General features: G+C 33.2%; 1 protein-coding gene and 1 pseudogene across 1 annotated transcript; both read left to right on the top strand.

Annotated features, from left to right (window-relative positions):
- Nucleotides 1–907: 907 nt before the first annotated feature.
- LOC137809720 (mitogen-activated protein kinase kinase kinase 20-like) lies at nucleotides 908–2,161 on the top strand (annotated as a pseudogene).
- A 1,483-nt stretch (nucleotides 2,162–3,644) lies between these two features.
- Nucleotides 3,645–5,214, top strand: LOC137809719 (uncharacterized). Its single transcript, XM_068610810.1, has 3 exons — nucleotides 3,645–4,084; nucleotides 4,261–4,479; nucleotides 4,565–5,214. Exons 1-3 carry the CDS (start codon nucleotides 3,683–3,685, stop codon nucleotides 5,114–5,116), a joined length of 1,173 nt encoding a protein of 390 aa, XP_068466911.1. The 5' UTR covers nucleotides 3,645–3,682; the 3' UTR covers nucleotides 5,117–5,214.
- Nucleotides 5,215–15,774: the final 10,560 nt, after the last annotated feature.

Here is a 15,774-nt window from a genome sequence, read left to right as displayed (position 1 = left end):
ACGTTGCAAACTTGGCAATGATATGATAGGGTGAGATTGCACGGGAATGAGCAGCACGAGTTTCAAAATAAGGTAAAAAAGAATATATATTTTTGATAACAATCGGTGTAATATATTTTTTTTACTCAGAATGACCCATATTATACCGGTTAAGTCATTTAACCAATGTAATATATGACCCATATTAAAAAAATGATTTCTTTTTCATAAAGAGTAGGTGGGTCATAAACGTGTGGCTAGGTAACCAATTTTGGTAGGGTTATTACATCAGTTAAGTCATTTAACCGATGTAATATATGGTTTTTATTAAAAAAAATTGATTTTTTTTATGAAAGAGTGGGTGTCCATAAACGTTACGTATGTAACCACTTACAGACACACGGGTAACCAATTTTGCGTGTGTCAGTATATGTGGAGGAACTTGTGGCTAGGTAACCACTTCTGATAGGGTTATTACACCGGTTAAGTCATCTAACTTCTAACCGATGTAATATATGGTTCTTATTAAAAAAAAAATGATTTTTTTTCATGAAGAGTGGATGACCATAAATGTCATATAAGTAACCACTTACACACAGGTAACCAATTTGGCGTGTGCTATGAGTCATGTATTATAATATAGAGTCAGTGTCACATCCTCACTAAATATCATGTCTGTCGCGTCAATTAATACCACAGTGTCAAGTCTTTGTTAGTGGTAGATGTTGTTAATAAAACATATTTCTAAAATATATACCTAAATTTTGATTTATGAAAAACGCTGAGAAAATATCCTTAATTATCACGTGTTTAAAATGTTTTCCTGCCGCCAATTTCACTCCCTCCATGCTTGACTCTTCAATAACAAGATTTCATTCTTTATAAGGAAAGACAATCCTTTGTGTTCTTTGTTCTTTAAAACACAAATCATCGTACTCTGCCGTAACAAACATGAACTGGGTTCGTGGAGACTCACTCGGCCATGGAACTTTCGCCACCGTCAACATCGTCGTCCCTGCAAACGGCTTCACTTTTTTCCCTTCTCCAGTCGCCGTCAAATCCTCTGTTTCCCACAACGCGGATTTGCTAAAAAACGAAAAGGAGATACTCTGTCGCCTTGGCTCTTCCCCTTACATCATCAACTGTTTCGGTCACGATCACACCGTCGAGAACGGCGAGGAGTTCTACAACGTCTTTCTCGAACAGGCCGCCGGAGGTTCCCTCGCCGATCAGGTCAAGAAACATGGCGGAAGCCTCCCGGAGCCTTTCGTGCGGCGATGCACAAGGTCCATCGTGGAAGGGCTGAGACATATTCACGAGCACGGTTTTGTTCACTGCGACGTGAAGCTTCAAAACGTTCTCGTTTTCCACAACGGCGAGGTGAAAATAGCAGACTTCGGGCTCGCCAAGGAGAAGGGGGAGAAACAGGGGAAGTGCGAGTGCAGGGGAACGCCGTTGTTTATGTCACCGGAATCGGTGAATGACAATGAGTATGAGCCGCCGGCAGATATTTGGGCCCTGGGATGCGCCGTGGTGGAGATGGTGACAGGAAAACCGGCGTGGGATGTTGGCGCGGGATCGAGTATTTGGTCATTGTAGATTCGGATTGGAGTGGGAGAAGAATTACCAAAGATTCCAGAAGATTTGTCGGAAGAGGGGAAGGACTTTTTGAGAAAGTGCTTTGTTAAGGATCCCACGAAGAGGTGGAGCGCTGAGATGCTTCTCAAACACCCTTTCGTCAAAGTTGACTCATTTTCGTTTGATAAAGTTAATGAGCCGTTACCGCCGCCGTCACCAAGTACCCACTTCGATTTTCCTCACTGGGCTTCCACCGTAACGGCTTCGTTCCCGTCTTCCCCGTATTCCGACGAGTGGTCTGGGTGGTCGTGTTCGCCGGAGAGTCGTATCCGGCAGCTTGTTACCGATAAGAGACCGGAGAATTGGTCAGAATCGGATGGGTGGATGAGCGTTAGGTGAAGTTCTTGGAAGTGTTGGTGGTTCTATGTTTAACCAACACAATTCATCACATTCTTTGATTCTTTGTAATTCATTAGTTGTGAATTAAGCAGGCACAGGATAAGATTACTTCCGCCACCTTTGGCAAATTGTAGATATATTTTGGAAAATTATATTCAAAGAAACTGCTTTACAAATCTTTTAAATTTGTTTGAGAATAATTATATTTTTGTGAAAGATTATATTTTTATTGTTTTTTATGCTGTTGTTATATGGATGAATTAAGGATTGAATCTTATTAGGACTCTATATTTTCTTCGAAACAACTTTAACTTTTTTTTGTAATTTTTTTTATCGTAATAAATAACATTTTTTACTAGATGGTAATCTTAACGGTCTAAATAAATAAATAAAACTTAATATCTATAATTTCTCAAACATTTTAAATAATAATACATTTTCCAACTTAATAAATACGTATTAGTCAAAAATTAATAAAAAGAATTTAAACTAAAATATTTAATTTATTATATATTTTATATAAATATTTTTACATACACTTTGATATAAATTTTATCTTAATTTTAAACTTGATTGAAAATGTTTTAAGATATAATATAAGATTAATCATGGAACATATAATATAAAAAAATATAATAATTGAAATTAAAATAACACAAGTGAAATAATGTTAAAGGAACAAATTTTCTTGTGAATTTATCTAAAAACGAATCTCATTACAGGAAATAAAATAATCATCCCATTCTTTTATGGATGGGTCATGTGAAAGTGTGAAACAAGAAACATAAAAGAAGAGTATAAATAATAAAAATAATTTAGATTTTTCAATCTAAATATTTTGCTAGATTTATAAAATTTCAAATTAATTTTATAAAAAATATAGATTTAAATTTAAGATGTAATTGAAATATTTAGATTTGGATTGATTCACAAATATTTGACTTCCTTACATATTAATTATTCTTAACAACTACGATACCATTAATTTAATTGCTTAGAGAAGCTTAGTAACTAACCCAATTAAAAGTACAAATCATCATAATTATACACGGATAAGATATTTTCATTATTTAAAAAAGATTTCAACCATAAATGTTTGAATAGATAATTTGAATATTTAGAGAAGAAGAAATATATTATTATAGATTTAATTGGGATTGATCGAATTATGAAAGGATAATTTTTCACTTTCGAATAGTAGTCAAATGATAGGTTAGATGCTAATATATAATCTATTGCAATATTTAATAAGAATGATAAAAATAATTATGTCCAGTATATGATGAACATTTGTCATCTCGGTAAAAATTATTGAGATGTCCAAATATTACATAATTAATGTTATGTTGGTATCTTGACATATTTTACCCACAACATCAATAAAAACTTAAACACATCATTAATAAATAATACTCAACAGAATATCCACAAATCATAATTAAATTATAATTAGACTTTATTAGTGAAGGGTATTTATTTCACACAACAAAATCATATTAGTCTGTAATAAATTCAGACTTAAATATATATCTAAATTTTGATTTATGAAAAACACGGAGAAAATATCCTTAATTATCACGTGTTTTAAATGTTTTCATGCCGCCAATTTTACTCTCTCCCATGCTTGACTCTTCGATAACAAGATTTCATTCTTTATAAGGAAAGACAACTCCTTTGTGTTCTTTGTTCTTTAAAACACAAATCATCGTACACTGCTATACCAAACATGAACTGGGTTTGTGGAGACTCACTCGGCCATGGAGCCTTCGCCACCGTCAACATCGTCGTGCCTGCAAGCGGCTCCACTTTTTTCCCTTCTGCAGCTGCCGTCAAATCCTCTGTTTCCCACAACGCGTGTTTGCTAAAACACGAAAAGGAGATACTCTATCGTCTTGGCTCTTCCCCTTACATCATCAACTGTTTCGGTCACGATCACACCGTCGAAAACAGCGAGGAGTTCTACAACGTCTTCCTCGAACAGGCCGCCGGAGGTTCCCTCGCCGATCAGGTCAAGAAACACGGCGGAAACCTCCCGGAGCCTTTCATGCGGCGATGCACAAGGTCCATCGGGGAAGGGCTTCACTGCGACGTGAAGCTTCAAAACGATATCGTTTTCGACAATAGCGAGGTGAAAATGACTTTTCTTAAAAAATATTATGATATGTAGTTTACTCTTTGTTTTCATTTCTTGAGAATTTTATTTAAAAAAATGTCCTTTGAATTTTTTTGAGAAATTAAAAATAAAAATAGTGTAGAGACTAACTTTCTCTTTACTTATTTTATGTTATATTTTTTGGATTCAAGGTTGCAACAAGGATGAAACACGTTATCAGAAATGAAGGATGTAATAGAAATTATCAAAGATTTCCTTATAGGAAGACATCCAAAACAAGTGCGATTAAGACTGGTTTGAGATCATCAATTACATGCAAATATTGGATAAATGGTAATTGCATGTATGGTGATCAGTGTCGAAATTTACATTCCTGGTCTATTTCAGAGGGAACTTCTATTGATGTGAAGGTATATAATTTACATTGTTATTATGAAGTATCATTTAACTCCTTTAAGTTATTAACTTATATTAACATGTGGAAAAATTTGATAGGAGGACAATATAATACCTTCAAGATTAATTTGGTGGACACCACCTTTTGAAGGATTTGTCAAGATTAACTGTGATGGAGCATTTACAATGCACGGAAACAAAGCAGGCGCAGGAGGGGTTGTAAGAGATTGGAGAGGAGAATTTATCTTTGGTTTCTCTAGTGGCTTGAAAAATTATTCTGTACTCATGGCTGAATTAGAGGCAATCAAGATTGGAATTGAAATAGCAATTTCCAAGGGATACAAAAACTTAATGGTTGAAAGTGATTCTAAAGTTGCCATTGATATTATTACTAGCCTTGTAGTCCAACAAAGCAATGGCGACACAAGTCAAAGTCAAAATGACATGTCTTCAATAATTGAGATAAGTAAGACGGCTAACAAGATTCATTGGAATCACGTGTTCAGGGAGGTAAACTCAGCAGCTGATGGCCTTGCAAAACATGGGTTGTCATTGTGCCCTGAGGAAGGCGTTGAAGTTTTTGAAGATCCTCCCTATTTTATTGAGAGTCATTTGTATTTAGATAGAGCTGGAAAAATATATCGTCGATGATATATTAATCGAATTTTGATGTATTTTACTTACAAAATAAATAAAAAAATGTGTAAAGAACTATTCAATAAAATAATCAGGCATTTTTAGAATTTGAATTTGATGTTGCTCTATATTGTTATTATTATATTATTTATTTTTCAATAATTAAAAAATGTAATAACTTTTTTTATTTTTATATTTGTCAGTAAAATTTGTTAATAATTATTGATGTACATAAATTTATTGGTAACATCTAAGTAATAACATACACAAATCTATCCATCAATATAATTTATAAAACAAAATTCAATTATTCATGAAAAAAAATCTCTTAACGAATCTCATCAAGGAAATAAAATAATCATCTCATTCTTTTATGGATGGATCATGTGAAAGTGTGAAACAAGAAACATAAAAGAAGAGTATTAATAATAAAAATGAATTTAGATTTTTCAATCTAAATATTTGGATAGATTTATAAAATTTCAAATTAATTTTATAAAAAATATAGATTTAAATTTAAGATGTGATTGAAATATTTAGATTGGATTGATTCACAAATATTTGTCTTCCTTACATATTAATTATTCTTAACAACTACGATACCATTAATTTAATTGCTTAGAGAAGCTTAGTAACTAACCCAATTAAAAGTACAAATCATCATAATTATACACGGATAAGATACTTTCATTATTTAAAAAAGATTTCAACCATAAATGTTTGAATAGATAATTTGAATATTAAGAGAAGAAGAAATATATTATAGATTTAATTGGGATTGATCGAATTATAAAAGGATAATTTTTCACTTTCGAATAGTAGTCAAATGATAGGTTAGATGCTAATATATAATCTATTGCAATATTTAATAAGAATGATAATAATAATTATATCCAGTAGATGATGAATATTTGTCATCTCGGTAAAAATTAATGAGATGTCCAAATATTACATAATTAATGTTACGTTGGTATCTTGAGATATTTTACCCACAACATCAATAAAAACTTAAACACATCATTAATAAATAATATTCAACAGAATATCCACAAATCATAATTAAATTATAATTAAGCTTTATTAGTGAAGGGTATTTATTTCACACAACAAAATCAAATTAGTCTGTAATAAATTCGGACTTAAATATATATCTAAATTTTGGTTTATGAAAAATACGGAGAAAATTTCCTTAATTATCACGTGTTTCAAATGTTTTCATGCCGCCAATTCTACTCTCTCCCATGCTTGACTATATGTATCTTGTATAGGAAGAAAAAATTATACCCTTCTTTGCACATCTTGGTTGAGCAGAAAATCATTTTCTTTTATATTATACTAAATATTAATTAAATAGGTTTTTTACAAAATATAAAAACTACAGTAAAAAAATGATATTATTGACAATTTAATGTAAAAAAAGTCAAAATTACATGTAATTAAAATAATGTAACTATAATATCTGTTATTTGTCACACAACTACATAAAATTAAAATTTTATAACTATAATATTTGTTATTTTTTAAAAAATGTTGAGAGAAAAATATTTTAGATATTTAAGTGACTTAATAAATATCAAACAACTTGAATAATAATAATAATAATAATAATAATAATAATAATAATAATAATTATTATTATTATTAGAAGGAAGAATGAAGAATTGTGTAACAAAAGAATGATTCAGAATTAAGTTTTTTAAATTAAAGAACTAACATGATTCTAAACTCAGAAATTGATAGAGAAATTCTCAAACAATAAAAATAAAATAAAAAATTTAAATTTTAAAAAATATTAAATTGTGTTTTAAAAAATATTTTATTTGATAATTTGATATTTACTATTCTTTAAATATAATACACCATTTTTGAAATGAATCACCTAAAGAAAAGAAAATGCCATCGAGATTATTAAAAGAGAAAATTTACCTTGAAAAATTAAGTAAACATAGTGAATATTGACAATAAAAGAAAAAATATAATAATAAAAATATTTTTTTAGGTTACTTAATAAATTAAAGATATTTTTATTAATTTAAAACAATAACGAGGACGAAGATGAAAGAAAAAATGGCGAAATATATATATATATATAAATATTTATATTTATCTTTATATACAAATTTAAAAAATAGGTATTATCAATATTAGATCTATACTTAAATTTTCAATTAAAATTAGAATAAATTTAGATAATATCAACGTCAATGACTTAATATATAATCTGCATATTAATTTAAATTTGATGATAAAACAAAAGTTATGGTCAATGTATTTAAATTGTATTATATTTTAAATATATGCGGTTGAACTCAATTTTTAAAAAAATGTTAGTGTAAAGTTTTTTATTGAGGGAATAATAAGTCACCCATCATATCAATGAAAGGTTATTTTAACCAAAGCGTTTTAAAACTAATAATAAGAACTTCCAACTCAGAGTGTCAAAAGCTTTATGAATATCAACTTTGTAAGCCACATTACCTCCTCTAATCTTTTTAGAAAGCATGTTAATAGCTTCAGAAGCAATACCAATACAATCCTGAATTTGTCTACCCTGCACAAATCCATATTGATTAGGAGAAATGATTCTAGCAGCCACAAGTGCAAGCCTATCCGCCAGTATCTTGGAAATAATCTTAAACTTGAAATTAGTAACAACAATTGGCCTGTAATCTTTAATGGAATCAGCACCCTGAACCTTTGGAATAAGAGATACCACATTACTGTTCATTCCAGGGAGAACCCAGTTTTGTTTAAAAAACTGTTGAACAACATTGCAAACATCTGTCCCAATAATTTCCCAACAAGAATGATAGAAAACACCACCAAAACCATCAGGACCAGGAGCACTATTACTGTTAAGATTAAAAACAACATTTTTAATTTCAGAAAAATCTGGACATTTAATCAACATCATATTCTCCTCAGAGGAAACCATCGCAGGAATATAAGTACCAATAAAATCTTCCATATTATCAGTATCCAGAACATTAGAAATAGACTCAGCATAAAGATTTTTATAAAAGTCCAAAATATGATCCTCAATGATTTTAGGATCCTCCGTAACCTCATTATCAATCCGTAGATGATGAATCCCACTAGAATTATTTCTCCTTTTGACCACAACATGGAAAAAAGCAGTATTTCGATCTCCATCCTTGAACCATAACATCTTAGCCATTTCTTTCCAAAACAAATATTGACAGTGAAGAGCATGATCAAGCTCCTCCTTAGCAATATTTTCTTGACAGACAAGTCCATCACTATCACACAAACTAGCAGTCTCTAAGCTTTTTTGAATACCAAGAAGGATGCCCTGCTTAAGAAGAACTCCATTATAAACATTACCAAAAGAATTTTTATTCCAGTCTCGGAGCTCAAGTTTCAATCTTTTTAACTTATGTTGCAAGATAAACATAGGACAACCAACAACCTTATTAGCCCAAGAATCATGAATAAGCTTTAGACACGAAGTGTCCTGAAGCCACATCGAAAAGAAACAAAAATTGCTAACCTTCCACAAAGAATTACTAGCAAGACTAGCAAGAATAGGGGAATGATCAAAACAATTTTTAACAAGAACCTGATAAGTACAAGAATCCCATTCATCCAGACACACTCCATTACACATAAAGCCCTATCCAGTCTTCTATGTATTCTATGCACCCCTCTCCTTCCATTACACCAAGTATAACTAGATCCAGTAAAAGGCATACAAGAAAGATCATTAGTATTAATCCAGTCAAGGAATTCATTACAAGAAACTTGATTAGGTGCCACCCCCCCTTTACAGTCATCCGTCGAGAGCACATCATTAAAATCTCACAGAATACACCAAGGCCCTGTGAAGAAACTAAGATCCCTCCACAAAAATCGTCTAGTCAAGTATGTGTTAGCTCCATAAACACCTGCAAAGCTAAAACATTTATCACGCAGAAGACAAGTTACAAAGATAAATTGATCATTAACTAAGAAACTTTGGACAAGATTAGGAACCGACAAACACCAAATCTTAGCAACTTTATTAACAATAGGAGATGTAGCCACCAAATGCATATTAACAAATTTGAAAAGGACGTCGAAAGCATTAGTGTACGACATCATGGGTTCAGCAAGAAAAACTAGGAGGGGTTTATGTAGTTTAAGTAAACTAATCAACATCTCCACAGTTTTGTGGTTTCCCAATCCTCTAACATTCCAGAAAAATGAAGAGACCTTCATTACGACGTTGTAGAAAGAACTGCCTTAGCAGTTTTCCTGGATTTACCAGTCCCCTTAGGTGGTCTCCCTGGTTTTCTTTTAGTGCGAACTGCTTCCTCCCCACACTGACATCCTCCTCCATCTCATTGGAGTCAGCCCAAAATTTTGAAACAACCTGATTTTCAATATGATCAGAATTAATTCCAACAGGCGGAATAGTTGACGCTCCAATATGAGAATCACCTCCCACATCTGTAGTTTCCAAACCATCAAGAGAAGAAAAGTGATTTTGAAGGACCAACGATATTGCTTTAACATCCCCAAGATATTTAGCCTTCCGAGGGGAGGTATGAGGCGACTGAGATGGTACAGTCACAATAGCAGAGACCTCCACATTAGGAACTGGTGCATTAGTGTCTGCATGTGATTTAACCCTCCGAGGAGAGGTAGTACGCAATGGAGATGGTACAATCATAGGAACAGATACCTCCACATGATGATCATCAATAAAAGTTGTTGAATTTGACTCTGAGTCCTTAGCTTGCATAACAGCAAGTGAATCCAAAGTGGGAGTGGACAACCCCTGCTTGGGTGAGGACCTATCACGATCTGAAGCATCCTCAAGAGGAGGCATATATGCAAAATCATCATCCCCTCCACCTGTTTCATCAACTTTCAACTTATCAATGAGGCCTTCCACGAGTTTTGTCTCTGGATCTTTTTTTTCTATATTCTTTACATTGTTTAGGAATCACGGTCCTCCCTTGTTCCCGTTCATCAGAAGATGTCTTCTGAGAAGGTTTATGTTGAGGCCCAAGAACACGACCCTGGTCATGGATCGCCCGACACTGAGCAAGCTCGTGCCCAATCATCTTACAATGAGAGCAAAATGGAGGGAGCCATTCATATTCTACACCAGCTACAAAAGCAAAGTCTGGACGTTCAACCAAAAGTTGATCGGAGAGAGGGGACAGTAGATCAATATCCACCAACACTCTAGCAAACATACCCCTGTTCTTTCTCATAGTATGCTCATCCAAAGACAAAGGAGTACCAAGGCCTCTAACGATGGAATATATTGTCTTTGGTTTCCAATACTCCAAAGGCAAATGGTAGATTCTAACCCATGTCTGAGCTTTGGTACTCTTCATGGTAGCTGGGACAAAGTCTTTTGTCCAGGCAAACAATCTCAATAAACCAGGAGATAACTTCAGCGAACCCATCCCAAGGGCCCATCGCATGTCTTCTACAGAAGCGAACTCAAACTCATAGAAACCTTTTCCAAGAGGAATTGCTTTCCATGGTCCAAGAGCTTTCCACACCGGCTGCAACTTTTTAGTTAAATCCAGGTGTGTAAGAGGTTTATCCCCCTTAGATAGAATAATCCGACCATGGAGATGGGTTTTGCAATCCTCAAGACCAGCCAAGTAATCTGCCTCATCAATCCGGACAGCAATCATGTCACCCTTAATACAAGGAGTAGGTAGCTGGGACAAAGGAATGTCACATGTATTTCCCAAAGCCTGAGCAAAAGTCTTCCTTTGACCGGATATAGAATATATTTTTTTATCAGATCATACTTCCCGATCCATCAAACAAGCCCATGGTATGAGGAAACCCGCAGAACCCTCCGTCATTTTAGAAGGCTAACAAGTTGCCGCCAAGAACTTCCACAAGAACACGGAACACCGCGCGAGCCAACCACTCCGCCGCCACAAGAGCCACCCCCTTCACCGGACCTACAGATGCCGCGCACCAACCCAGCAACCACCGCGCTCCGTCGCCCAGGCGCCGTCGCACAAACAAAAACCGCACGCTGCCCATGCCGCCGCACCGGGCTCTAGCATCGCACCGCGTCGTCGTCTACAATTCTCGCACCGCATATTACTGTAGCACTATCGCGCCACACCTCCAGCTATTCCACTGCCGTCACGCACAATGCTGCCGCCTTGCACCGGACACCCTAAGATGCAGAGGCGTTCCGCTGCTGCCATGCACGCACAAGAAACCCTAATTAGGTCTCTCCCGTGCTCTGTGTTCCAGATGGCTCCAAATATTCGAAGCGCACTTTTGATTTCAACCCCTCATTTGTCGGTTGGATTAGTACAATTCTCCGTTCAGCTATGCTTTCTATCAGAATAAGTGGTAATTTGGTGGGTTTTTTTCCTTGCAGTCGAGGGGTAAGACAAGGTGATCCATTGTTTCCTTTACTTTTCTGTCTTGCAGAGGAAGTTCTTAGTAGAGGTCTCTCTATGCTTGTGAATGATAAAAAGATTTTAAATATGGCCAGTCCGCAAGGTTATCTCACTCCCTCTCATATTTTGTATGCTGATGACATATTTATTTTTTGTAGGGGGGATATTAAGTCTCTTAGAAATTTGAGTTCTTTTCTTAAAACATATGGTGATTTTTCTGGTCAATATATTAATAACTCTAAAAGTAGTTTCTTCACCATGGATAATTCTCCAAGATTTGTTGCCAAAATTCAAAATATTCTTTCTTGTAGTCATGGTTGTTTGCCTTTCAATTATTTAAGAGTGCCTATCTTTGTTGGTGCTCCAAAGTGTCGGTTTCTTCAACCTTTGGCTGATAAAGTTAAATTGAAGCTAGCATCTTGGAAAGGTAAATCTCTTAGCATGATGGGTCGAATTCAGCTGGTCAATACGGTGATTACTGGATTTCTAGCTTATAGTTTTAATATGTATAAGTGGCCTGTTTCACTTATTAAGCAAGTTGAGCAGTGGTGTCGGAATTTTATTTGGACTGGTGATATTCTGAAAAAAGGTATTACTACCGTTAATTGGGGGAAAATTTGTTCACCTCTTGAGGATGGAGGCTTGAATATTATTAATCTTCATCATGAAAATAATGCATATCTTCTTAAGCTTGCTTGGAACTTTGCTTATAGCAACAAACCTTGGTCTTTACTCTTGAAAGCCAGGGTTCTTAAATCAAAATATGAATTTAGAACGGTTTATAGATCTTCCTCTCTCTGGCCTGGAATTAAGCAATTTTATTCTACCATACTTGACTATACTTCTTGGACTGTTGGTACAGGTTCTTTTATTAATATCTGGAATGATAAATGGTGCTCTACTACTTCTTTAGCAAATATTGCAGGGTTATCTGATGGTGTTAGCATTCCGGATACAGTCTCTCAATTTTGGACAGGTTGTGATTGGAATATTTCCTTATCTTTACAGCAGATGCCTCATTTTTTTAATCATATCATGGTTAGAGAGGAACAGGATATTCCTAATTGGATTCTAAATGAGTCTGGTCGTTTCACTCTTAAATCGGCTAGGACTTTTTTCTTGGAACCAGGAGTTCCAGGTGGTTGGGGTAAATTCATTTGGTCTTCATCTATTCCACCTTCCAAAACTCTAGTACTCTGGAAAAATTTTCATGGGCGACTTCCTACAGATCAACATATTCAGAATAAGGGTTTGCATATATGTTCTATGTGTTCGCTTTGTGAAAAGCAAGAGGAATCTATTCAACATCTATTTTTTGAATGTTCTAACACATTGCATATTTGGAGTTGGGTTTGACAAATTTTTCTTACTTCTCATTTCTCTAATAAGGATGATCTACTTTCTTTTATTAAGAGTGATGGTAGTCCTTTGGTTAAATTGATTACGCTTGCGGTGATAACCTTTTCTATATGGATGATATGGCGTATGAGGAATTATGCTAGATTTCAGGATAAGATTGAGGTTTCTAAGGCTATTTCGATAATTAAAGATTTAACTTGTCTAGTGGGAAATTCGTCTAAAGCTACAATGAAGAATGATATGTTGGACTTCAACGTGATTAAGTTTTTCAGTATTAAGACTCGTAGTGGTAAAGTTCTTCGTCCTCTTCCTATTAGATGGGAATTTCCTTCACCAGGCTGGGTCAAAATTAATACTGATGGGGCTGCTAGGGGGTATCCTGGTCTTGCTACTTGTGGAGGTATTTTTCGTGGGAGAATTTATTGGTGCTTTTTCAGCGTTTCTTGAAGTTCAAACTGCTTTGGTTGCTGAGTTTTATGAAGTTATACATGCTATGGAGGAAACTCAAAAAATGGGACTTACTAATGTCTGGCTTGAATGTGATTCTGCCTTGGTTTGTGTTGCGTTTACTACTAGGACTAATGTTCCGTGGATTCTTCAGAATCGATGGAATACTTGTCTTAATTTTTGTGGGACAATCAAGTTTAGGGTAACTCATATTTTTCGTGAAGGGAATGCGTGTGCTGATAAGTTGGCTAATTTATGATTTATTCATAGAGAATCATTTCATTGGTATAAAAGACTCCCAGCTAGTCTGTTCTTAGAATTCTTTATGAATAAGTATAATCTACTTATGTATCGTTTTTGTTAACATATGAGTTTTGGTCTAGTCCCCCCATATTTTTGTATTTTTGTATTTTTTTTAATAATATTTTTTTTTCATGTGATGGCAGATGATTGCTGTTACTTGAGGTGTCAGCTTATCTGAGATGTCAAGTTGCATAGTGGTGCCTAACACGAAAACTTTATAAAAAAAAATGGTTATTTTAATAAGTTTTTGTAAAATTTTAAATATGAACTTTAGTATTATATTATAAATTAAAATTATCTAAAAAAAACTATTTGGATCATCTAACAAATTAGTTATATGTGAGAACAAATTGATTAATCATAGTTTCAATCATTCAATTAACCTCCTCACATTATTCTTAACAACTACAACACCATTAATTATTTGGGTTAGCGAATACCAGTTGATTGAAAGTGCAAATCAATTAGATGAACTTAATTAGGTTTGTTAGATAAAACAAGAAGAAACAAAAGTAAAAAATGAACAGGTTTTATTAATAACTTTTTTTATTTATTATTCTATTTTTTGTATTTTTCTTCAACAAAAACATTTTTCACTTTATTTTACTTTTAATCACTTTCACTTATCATTTTAATTTTCACATTTTTTGATAAAAATAATTAGGTGTAATTGTAATTTTCGGTCCCCTATTTTGGAACTTCTTGTTAGGACAATAAATATTTATACATATATCATAAATATTATATTAACTAAATTATTATTAATTATTATATTCTGTAATATCATATTTTAGTCTAATATTAAACTGCAGAATACGTCTAAGCAAAACGTGTGCATGCAATCTCTGCGTATATTTTAACACCTTGTATTTTCTTTACATATATTTAAAAGTATAATAATAAAATATTAAATTAATTTATTAAAGTAAAATATAAATTAAACTATTATATAAAAAAAGTAGTTGTTAAATTGGAATACAAATTTTAAAGAATATTAAAGTATCGTTAAAAAGAAAAAAACAGAACACAACCGGGCTAATGGGGTGATCATAAAACTGTCACATTGTTATTCTCCATTTTAAAAATTTAAAAGATATTAGAATATTTTTTTATCAATAATAACAAATAAAATTATGTTGAACACTTAAAGGTTTGCACCTACTTATATACTAAGTAAGACTCTAATCTCTAGTCGATGTGGGATCTCCAACACCTCCCTCAGATAGCGGCCCGATAGCGGGTGACACGATTGGCCCAACAGAAACACTCGCTAGGATAGGCTCGAAAATGGCTCTGATACCATATTACAAAGTGGACTTTAAGCCTAATTCAATCCCATAAAACCGGTTCATAGGGTTGAGGTTTGCACCCACTTATATACAATGAAATGCTCTAATCTCTAGTCGATATGGGATCTCCAACAAGTTTTGAAAAAACACCTCTCTGTCAAATCTGTATTTTAATTATAACTAAATTCTTACAACAAATTATCAGGTATAGTACTATTTTTATTAGCTAAAAGTACCTTGCATTATACCAAAATAGGTAAAAAAAGATAAAAATAAATTCATCCTAATTATAACTTCTTTATACTTAACAATCAAACCGGATGGTGTATAACTTATATGTATAGTTTACATAGGTAACTAGTTGTTGGTATAACATGTACAACAACATTAACATTAGGAAAGAAAATAATCAGATTTTATCAAAATTTGTTAGAACTCATATAGTTATGAAATAATGATATGACTAATGAAGACATCTAAACAAAATTGAACATAGAAAATATAAAATTAAAAATGTTGGTAGCGTGGTTCATGTAGAATATAGGTTGAACAAACTGTAAAATCAAATCGTAGAATAATAAATAATAATGCACATCATCATCTTAAGGATCTTACAAACTATGATTCTCACACATCATATTTAATTATAATAGAGATAAACACTTACCTTGATCCATGAAAGTTCCTATGTGAGCAGTTTCTTTAATTTTCTTTTCTCAATCTATCTCTTGGCAATTCAGTTTTTGTCACACCCTTTATTAATGATCAACAGTGAGACAACCTTCTTTGTAGAGACAAAACACTATTTTTATTCTTTCCCAATTTTCATCATATTATCTTTTCATTAGGTATCATAATATATATATACTTCTCATATTAACCA

This window comes from Phaseolus vulgaris, chromosome 2, assembly GCF_000499845.2.
Source record: "Phaseolus vulgaris cultivar G19833 chromosome 2, P. vulgaris v2.0, whole genome shotgun sequence".
Classification (NCBI taxonomy): domain Eukaryota; kingdom Viridiplantae; phylum Streptophyta; class Magnoliopsida; order Fabales; family Fabaceae; genus Phaseolus; species Phaseolus vulgaris.
This window is presented reverse-complemented; position numbering and strand designations above follow the sequence as displayed.

Excerpts from the sequence above, each read along its gene's own strand:
- LOC137809719 (XM_068610810.1), top strand. The coding sequence starts at position 3,683 with ATGAACTGGGTTTGTGGAGACTCACTCGGCCATGGAGCCTTCGCCACC. Across the intron at positions 4,085-4,260 it reads TCGTTTTCGACAATAGCGAG|GTTGCAACAAGGATGAAACA; the intron begins GTGAAAATGACT and ends TTTGGATTCAAG. Across the intron at positions 4,480-4,564 it reads GAACTTCTATTGATGTGAAG|GAGGACAATATAATACCTTC; the intron begins GTATATAATTTA and ends AAAATTTGATAG.